General features: G+C 38.1%; 1 protein-coding gene across 2 annotated transcripts; it reads left to right on the forward strand.

Annotated features, from left to right (window-relative positions):
- The first annotated feature begins 774 nt into the window (after positions 1-774).
- Positions 775-3430, forward strand: sod2 (superoxide dismutase 2, mitochondrial). 2 transcript variants are annotated; one of them, XM_079367273.1, is made up of 5 exons: positions 775-901; positions 1454-1659; positions 1863-1979; positions 2488-2667; positions 2775-3430. In XM_079367273.1, the coding sequence occupies exons 1-5, from the start codon at positions 855-857 to the stop codon at positions 2918-2920; spliced, it is 696 nt and encodes a 231-aa protein (XP_079223399.1). In that variant the 5' UTR covers positions 775-854; the 3' UTR covers positions 2921-3430. The 2 variants fall into 2 exon arrangements, with proteins under 2 accessions (XP_079223399.1, XP_079223400.1); XM_079367274.1 differs by lacking the exon at positions 775-901 and adding an exon at positions 947-1144.
- Positions 3431-9832: the final 6402 nt, after the last annotated feature.

The following is a 9832-nucleotide window of genomic DNA, read 5'->3' on the forward strand; positions in this document are numbered from 1 at the left end:
GCTGTGTCCATTAAATATGTTCGTACAATGGCTCGCGAGATAATATTTGTAATTCATAACCACAGTTCCATTATAATCAAAACGAAAGATACAACTTGTAGAGAAACGTCTCTGAATTAGATTTTGAAAGGTCCCGGATACTCAGATTTACGTTGTCCTTTTTTTGGCTAAAGAAACAATGTGCTGCGTGTTTTCTTAGCACTTGTCATATGGTTGCATTTGTTTAGATTTACACCTGAGTGATTATTTTGGTTTAGCATAGACGATCTCTGGGTTCGTTTACGTTTAGGCAGAAGAGACGTCACACTTTACAATGTACTTAGTTTTGATTAAGTTAGCCTTTTAATACTGTCCACATACATAGTTTACTATAGCTGTTTTAGTTATTTCTTCCTTTGTGATGTATTCTGTAGATGTAGTGTTAATATAGAAATCGTATCTACAATCATGTGTTTTTATTATTATCATCATCATCATTATTATTATTATTATTATTATTTTTAAACTATCTAATATACAATAACGCTTTCAGGTAGGCTCCTTTGCACATTTCAAGCCACGTAAAAAAACAACAACCAGAAGGCTAAATGTAAGACGTAGTGAATAGGAAGGGGAATAACGTACATAATACAATACTTTAAAAATGTCGCAGTCTATCACAATATAATCAAAGACGTAAAATTCATATTTGTAATTGATGTTTAATAAATTGCAAGTGTCTTAAAGAGTTGCGGTTGAGTTTATTTAAATGCCTGTACAGACTTATCCACCCCCCGCACGGTGACAATGGTACGGTCCGCTGTGCTGTCATACTGCACATTTCAAGGGCAGTGTTAGCAGTGTGTGTCTATCCAATGAGCACTACCATGAGCATGCTTTGCAGAGTTGGTCAAATACGCAGGTAAAGCTGATACCAATTTACGATTTAGTGCGACTACTAACTTCAGATGGAATAACAAGTAAAGTAAAGACAGCTGCTGATTGGTGGCTTGCTCATGAACTTGAGTCAGTTGTTTATTCACAGCTAACAATTAGCTAGAAGGGATGCTAACTTAGTTTTGGAGCTTATCAAGGTTAGCTTGTGGCGCACCAAATAAAACATGTTGTTTGACGAAAGCACAGTCATGTCTTTCTTCCTGTCTTGGTAATATGCCGGGTTTTTTTTATTATTATTATTTATACACACTTAACAATAAGCAGCGAACTTGGAGCAAACCAAAACTACTGCATGGTTAGTTCAACTTTAACACTAGGAATTTGGGTCATTTCAAGGCTTATCAAACTGTTGAAACGCTAACTGATTATCTGTCCATGCAAGGCCCCAAAAGGCTAATGTTGTGATATTTAAGTTATATTTGTGTCTTGTTATGTTTGTAAAACTTGAACAGTTAATACTCAGACAGGTGTGTGTCTGTATGTTATACTCAGCTCTTTCTCGTCTGTTTTGTTTCAGGTGTGCAGCCAGTCTCAGCCAAACCATAAACCAGGCAGCAGCTTCAAGGCAGAAGCACACGCTGCCTGACCTGACTTATGATTATGGCGCCTTGGAGCCCCATGTCAACGCAGAGATAATGCAGCTGCACCACAGCAAGCACCATGCCACATACGTCAACAACCTTAACGTTACAGAAGAGAAGTATCAGGAGGCACTAGCAAAAGGTTCAAGTACAAATGAACCAATCAGCAAAATACTTCTAATAGGAGATATAGAGAAGCGTTCATTAATAAATAAATGATATATAACCATGTTATCTGAATGATCATTATCATGGTACATTTTTGTTATATATTGCCATGCCAACATTTACTTTAAAAAAAAAATCTGATGTTTTTGTATTAACCTGAATGTATTTGACCTGTAGGAGATGTGAACGCACAGGTTTCTCTCCAGCCCGCTCTGAAGTTTAATGGAGGTGGCCACGTTAACCACACTATCTTCTGGACAAACCTCTCTCCAAATAGTGGTGGCGAGCCACAGGGTAATGAAGAAATCCCTTCAAAGTCTTTCTTAATGCCCCCTTCTGGCTTTGTTCTGAAGATGACCTCGGCTTGCATTAAGCAATGCATGACTGTTGTCGGAGTTTCTAGTAGTGCTCGACCATCTCTGTTTCTCCATTTGGTCACAATTGACTGTCACATAAACCTTCTACAGCCACCAATCTAATGTATAACTATTTAACTATTTCAAACTGTAAAGACTGGTCAAGGTTTTAGGAGGTCTTATGTGTTAACCTTAAAAGGTTGTGCAATCTTCTCATTTTGTTTTCTTCAGTCTGTCTGCCTTGTACAGTTTGAAGATACTTCAAACTGTACAAGGCCTTAAAGAATGAAGATACCATATACACGTTTCCAGATGATTAACTCAATACAAACTTAACACATTCAAATGAGGCCTTAAAAACATGTGTTGTTTTAGGGTTTTTTTTGTCTTGCTCTTAACTTCTTATATTGCCCAGATGAAGCACTTGTCTGTGTCGCACCTGACAGGGGAGCTGATGGAGGCCATTAAGAAGGACTTTGGCTCATTCCAGAAGATGAAGGAGAAGATGTCTGCTGCCACAGTGGCTGTGCAAGGCTCAGGCTGGGGCTGGCTGGGCTACGACAAGGAGAGTGGAAGGCTGCGTATTGCTGCTTGTGCTAACCAGGATCCCCTGCAGGGAACTACAGGTCAGTTTGAAACATCTTTCAACTCTTCCTGCTTTATTCTTTATTTTTCAAAATCCTCATTTGAAAGAGATCCATCAGTGTGATTGTCTCATCTGTTTGACCCTCAGGTCTGATCCCCCTGCTTGGTATCGATGTGTGGGAGCATGCCTACTACCTTCAGTACAAAAATGTGAGGCCGGACTATGTTAAGGCTATCTGGAATGTCATTAACTGGGAAAATGTGAGCGAGCGTCTCCAGACTGCCAAAAAATAAAAACAAATCCTCAAATACCCCCAGTCACATCCTTCACCCTGACCTGGGCCTGGATCAAGTCATGTTCAGTTTATGCTTGCATAGAGTTTATGAGCAGTGGTATATTTTGTCGTCAGACCTGCAAGAGTTCGGATTTTCCAATTTCAGCTGCAAATGTAAATTTTGTCTTTATTGGTTCAGATTCTGATCAATGTGACACATTTCACATCATGCACATAACCAGGTGGAAGTAAAACCAAAATATTTTTGCAAGTGCTTTTTATCTCAGGTCTGAGCCCGACCTTCAGACTTTATTCAAGCACACAAGCTGGCCTCCTTTCACACCTAGCAAAGCTGCCTGTCCTGAATATCATTCAAATGTTGTCTGCCATACATGTAAACCTGGTGTCAGTGATCAGAGTGAATATTCACTGAACTCTGTTTCTATCAGAAAAAAATCACTAAAACACACAATGTGATGCAGTCCATGTTTTTGAAGTAGTGTAATAAAATTACAAGATTTCAACTGTAGCTTCATAGTGTGTGGTTTGTTCTTCTATTTCTATGTGCTCTGATTGATCATCCTTATCTCACACACACACAACCTCATAGTCTCTTTGTAATGACCCCTTCTTTGTTGATTAATACAAAAAGGGGATTCTTTTTTTCTTCCTGTGGACCTTTTACTAAAAGCTTGTGCAGTTCTCTGACATCTTAATGTGGACTGCATCATCTTTTCTACCATTCTGCAGTGTTTCCAGAAGAGGGCAGTATTTCCATAGTTTATATTTTGTCTTTGACTCTTCAGAGTACGCAAGTTTTAGATGTTTCACAAAAAAGTACATTTGAAATCAATATAATAAATGTATGACAGTGAAATGTTATGTCCTTTCTCAGGTAGTTTTTTAAAATGAGATTTTTAAAAGGTTTTGCAATTATCTGCTCTACCTTACCAGTTTGTTTTACATTAAAAAAAAATGTTTCCTTCCAAATGATATTAAGGACAAGTCAATATTAAAGACAATTGAATGTAAGGTATACAGCTAGTTTCCTGTCTGTGACTTGGACCGACCAGTTACAGTTTATATGACAGTCGTGAGAGCTCAGCCTTTTTGTCTTGGTGATATTAGGACGTAAAGGTGAAAAGGTTTTCAGCAGACACTGTGAGTTCAAGCCGTTCGAGCACATGGTGACCAGACTTGAATCATGGGTTTGGATTCAGCAGATTTTTGGTTGCATGAAATTATTTTCATTGTCAGACTCAGTTAGGTTAGTGAATTCATCAATTAAATGAAAACACGTGTAAACCCTTTGCAATAACGTAACTGGAATATTATTTATGAATGTAGTTTGACTATTGTAACATTGATGATGACTGTTAAACCCAATTACAGACCTTGTGGGTCAAATATATATAAAAATACCAATGTGGCAGGAAGCCTGTATGAACATAAAAACTATTGATACCTAGTTTAGAGACATTTAGGAATGAATGACAAAGAACTGCTTTCAGAGCTTAAGAAACAAAGAAGTTTAATTTGTTCTTGCCTTTTTTTTCTTTTTTCTTTTTTTTTAAAAGGAAGTGTTCCTGATTTATAAGTTGATGTTCTGTCAAAAAGTGGCCTACTTTCACAAAATAAAAGTGTGCCAAAAAATAAATTCCCTCTTCTATAGCTTGTAAAAGAAAAATGGAGCCTGATCCAGATCATGTTTTTTTTAACTCCTGGAAGTGAAGAGATGTTTCATTCACTGAGTTTAACCCTCTAAAATCTCTTTTTTTCACTTTCCACTGATTCTCTCTGTTAGGGCTTTTCCCAAAAAAATACAAGTAACATCTCAAGCATAAGACTGTGAATGAAAAGTACACACAAATTCAAGGACCTGGCCTATCCCATTCTCAGGCTCCATCAGGCACGCCAGGAATGCATATCCAAGTATACCTTTGGGACTCACACGGTAAACCAAGATAATGTTGTAGAGACACGTTTAAGAACTTCTAACGAGTATGACAGTTTTGTTTAGATGCCTTCAAACACACACTTAGATACACATATGGTGGGATAAACATGCTTTGCTTGTTGGTGAAGCTTCTCAGTACTGTAGGAGTGTCCAGGCATACACTGAGACCTGATTGTTTCACCTCCTTTTGTTTTCTCAGAATAAATGTGGGCAGTGTGGGCCTATCCCACACTGTATGGCTGATATCGCCAATTAGTGGGTTTTCTTTTCTTTCATAACTCTGCACATGTTGTCTCAAAATTCATGTAAATGTTGGGAAAGAACGAAAATAACATAAACCTAAAAAAAAAAAAAATCCTGTTATCAGCCGATAAAACCTTTGCTGTGGTTCTGAACACAGAAACTGTGTTGTATACTGTGAAGATGAGAACCTGGAAACCAGCTAGCAGCTAGTGGACTCGAATCTCGAAGAGGTAGACTATCCCAACAGACTTCAGGGGCTAGGCCCCAAGCTACATGAAATAAAGCTTGATCACATGCAGGTCTTTATTTCATCTTACAGGGATATGTGTGTTATACTTGTATTATATCATAAATATGTGCTCTACTCTCATCATTCAAACTTGTACTGAAGTATCAATACTGGTAATTTACATGCAGTGAATAAGAATTTCCAAGCTATTCGTACTCTTTCCTGTATGGAGGTCAACATCTTTAATCTCTTCTCTAACCCGTTGCAGCTTTGTCATCACGTTTCTAAGTTAAGCCTTACAGAGTTGTCCCACATTGTTCCCCTGATGTTGACTGCTTGTGCTTTTTACCCTACACACACTGTCATTTATCCCATTTGGATTGGAAAGCCAGTAGAAGAAGTGAAGTGTCAACATTATGGAGGTAAAACTTTCCAGCATTAGTTGTCCGTTGTTCCTGGCGGAGATGGCGATGGAGCTTTATTCAGGGCAACCCGTTTTGGTCAGAGCCCAAGTCTGAGTACTTTGGAGAAGGAGGTCTCCATCTGGTGCTGAGAGCCAGCAACCAGACATTTCAGTGGGTCTGAGGGAGTGGGGTTTTGTGGGAAGCTTTAGTACCTCATCCTGACAGGGAGATTGATTCATCATGGCTACTTAAAGGACCAGAGAGACAGAAAAGCATCCTCCGGAGCTTGAAAGACATATAGGTGTAAGCAGCATATTTCATCAGCTCGACGTGATTCGGCCGCTCCTATCTGCGTTAGTGTCTCATTTTTCACCTGAAAAATCTCCCTTTAAGAAAGTCTGTGCTTTTGAGAGAAGAGAGAGGGTGTGACTGTGTCTGGTTAATTCTTCACAGTTATGTAACAGTCACCGCACCAGAGAGTTTGAAGGCTTGTGGACATTATTAAGGCAGCGCTGTGTGATGAAAAATTGTAGGCCTGGGGTCAGTTCGGTTTATGTGGAATTGATCCAAGACTGACAAATCCACACAGTGCTGATCGTTTGCTTTTCCTTTAAAAAAAAAAAAAAAGATAGGCATGCCTTTTTGCCAAATGTTGCTCATACAAGGATACAACTGCAGACCTGTTATGCTTTTATTTATTGGCTTTATATCAATAGCAACTGTTTATACTCATAAACATCACCTCAGCATTGTTTCATGTTTTATTTTACAGGCTTTCACATCACACCAGAGCAGCTGTTGAAGCTTTGTAACACTGACAACTTGTTTAAAAGTTGTTTGGAAATCATTTGTTGCCTTTATTTTCCCTTTCCACGTCCATCTGTCTTAATTTCTGCATCATTCGTCATTGCAATTAAGCCTTTTTAATTCTGATTCAATATTCCCACTGGAATACATCAGGCAAGCCGAGCAGACAAAATTTGGCTGCCTTTGCGCATCCTTTGCAGAGAGTCAGCACTTTCTGGCCAAGCACTTTCAGAGGGAAGAATTCTATAAAGAAGTGAAGAGTATTATAATGCAATAAGGGGCCTTCGTGCGCAGCAGATCTTCTTTCTGCCTGGCATTAAGGCACACCTGCTTCACAGTACTCCAAAAACGATGTTAAAAAAATAACCCTCCACAAACCAACAAAAACCCCATTTGTTAAAGAGAGAGACACATGCAAGACAGGCAGCTTCTTTGGTTTCAAAAGCTGGCAAGAGTTAGAATTACAATTTTCTGCTTATTTATTGAAATATAAACACAATTTAAAGTACAAATTATTGACAAATTGGAGATATGTGTCGCCCTACCAGCTGTGAGAACACGTAGAGAGAGAGAGAGAGACTTGTCTGTTATGAAAGAAGAGGTGAAGATTTAGAGTCCTCCAAAAATAACAGACAGAAACTGGCTTTTATAAAGACGGAATGGAGAACATTTTTCCATCTACCTCCACTTTGGCTGTTAGCAGTGTTGTCTCTACATACGGCATCTGTTTCTAATTGGCAATAGACATAATATAGAACAATCCTGACAAAGTATTGGCTCGTATAGAAATCACTTGTTGACTTTTGAAGAGTTAGCTGATGTGCACAGAGCCTTTAGCACCAGTTTGAAAAATAGTGAAGGGTGAGAGTAAGAAAGATGCAATCAAAAACAAAAAAGACCGTCTCTCATCTTTAACGTTGCTGAAAAGATGAGAGAAGTTCAGATTTATCAATGTGTGTAAAATACAACACCAAAAGATCACTTTAGTGAATGTAAATGTGTTGAGTTTGTTTAAAAAGGAGGTAGAATATTCACCTTTAAACTCTAGCTAAGACTCATATATAGTGTACTTGATTTAACATGTTTTTTACCCTGTGATACAAATGATTTCTGGAGAGAATATATACATTCATCTTACACCCAAGAAAAACACATTATGACATAACCCTTATCATAATGAATGTACCAACGATAAACCGAGACTTGAACGCAAAGAGATTAAGTATTGTTTATAATTGCTATACTAGAGACAATAAAATAAACCTATTGCATTATTCTAAACGTCAAATCAGATAACATATATTTTAAGTGTATATTTTTAGAATTACTTGATGATAAGATGATGTAAAAAGACAGTTTTTAAACCAACTCTCTGGTTTGTTCATTTGTTTGTAAGAATGTGGACATGCTGCCTTGATCTCCATCATCATTGAGACTATTAACAACACACCTTTCTACCGTCAAGCAGGCCTTCAACAAAAGGGAAAAGTGTGAATATTTTAACGTATTTCTTCGTCAGAGTTTCAGCTGTGAATTCGTCCTTGTTGCATGCGAGTGCATATGAGGTTGAACAGGACATAAATTCTATTAGCAGGTCTACACAGCCAACACATTCAGCTTTGCCTGTATTTTTTTTTCACTTCTTAACCTTTAACAATACACTGTGGAAAACTAGCTGTATAAGTGGGGTGATGGAGACTGGCTAGAAAGCCTGTGATGGATCTGAGAAAATATTGTGAGTTTATTTGTGAGCTACTGGAATATAGCTGGAAATTTAAAACCACATGCATGTCTGGTATTTTTGTACATAATAAAAAGTAAATATTAGATTTTTGAAATAGAAATAAAAGAATAGGCAGCTGAGCTTTCCCGAAAAAAGACTTAATCTTCATCCATAAGCCAAAGGCAGCAGACATGCAGCCATGCATTTTCTCCATGTTCCTGCGATAACAAATTAATTTCTGTTTGTTTTCTCAAGATCTTGACTTGTTTATGTTTTCATCTTGACAAAACAGTTTCTTGTGATAACGGGATAATTTTCTGCTCTAGAAAACAAAACAATAGGCTGGTCACTGTGATAGGCCTGAGTAGTTTAAGCCTATTTCTATGTTTAACATGCATGTCCACAAAACGTCTGTAGAATGCAACACATGGCTGTCAGAAAAGTCTGCAGATAGCTCCTAGTTTCCCATGAATAAGGTTTGAATCAAAAAGCATTATGGACCATTTTTGACATTTTCAAACTGCCGATTTAATTCAAAATTTCTGTGACACGCAGCATTTGGCCGGGAGTGCAGAGGTGAGAAAACAGATTTGACCTACCGGTAATCTATCGGTCATTCCTCACACAACAACTTCAACCATTATATTCCCCACAACACTACATTGCCTTCAATATGAGCAACCTTTAAATTTTTAGAATCATTGTGCAGGTGCCTCGAAAGTGAAAGTGTTAAAGTTGTCTTGTTAGTTCCAAAACCAAAATAAATGGTGATGATTAATGAAAAATGTGTTTGATGAAACAGTAAGCCCATTTCCCTTTGACATCGATTGACTTGGATAACTGTGAATCTTGATAGAAAACATATAATCACATGACCCATGAGGTTCAATAATGATAGAGAGCTATTCTAATCTGAAAACTACTCTCAGCTGAATTCATGTGTCATAAATGATGAGATCATGCTGGACAGAAGAGAAGGTTGTCTGTAGTTTTGCAAGAATCCATCAGAATCCATTCATCATCCTGGTCTGTTATATTTCATTGTCTGTCTAAACAGATTTCCACATGGAAAACTAGGAGCAGAAACCAGCACGGAAAAAGTGACTGCGTCAAAACAGAAGGTATTTTGAAGAGAGAAGGAAAAGAGAGACTCGAGGTCAAAAGCTTCCTCGACTTTTTCAGAGGCCGATTTTTCACGTCCTGTCCATGTAGTTTGAAAAAGAAAAAAAAAGTTTTCCATGAAGGCCTCTGCATGAGTTTTTAGTCTAAGGGTAGACTTTACGGGGCTTTTTAACTCATTTCCTCTTCTCGTCTTCTTTCACCTGCCGTGAGCCCTCACGAGTCTGAATCCTGTTTGAAATGGTGACTACATAACCGAGAAGAGTGTCAAAGATTAGTTTCAAAGTCTAGACTGCAGCTCTGAAAAAAGAACCAGCCTTTGAATGTCAATCACTTTTAAACCCTCAAATGTGGCATGAAGTGTTGGTCGCTCTTGGGGAAGGAAAGAAAAAGGCATGTGAGGCCAGGGAAGATGTGGCGGAATATGAAGTCTGGATAAAATCAAGTGG

Source organism: Symphodus melops (genome assembly GCF_947650265.1).
Source record: "Symphodus melops genome assembly, chromosome: 1".
Classification (NCBI taxonomy): domain Eukaryota; kingdom Metazoa; phylum Chordata; class Actinopteri; order Labriformes; family Labridae; genus Symphodus; species Symphodus melops.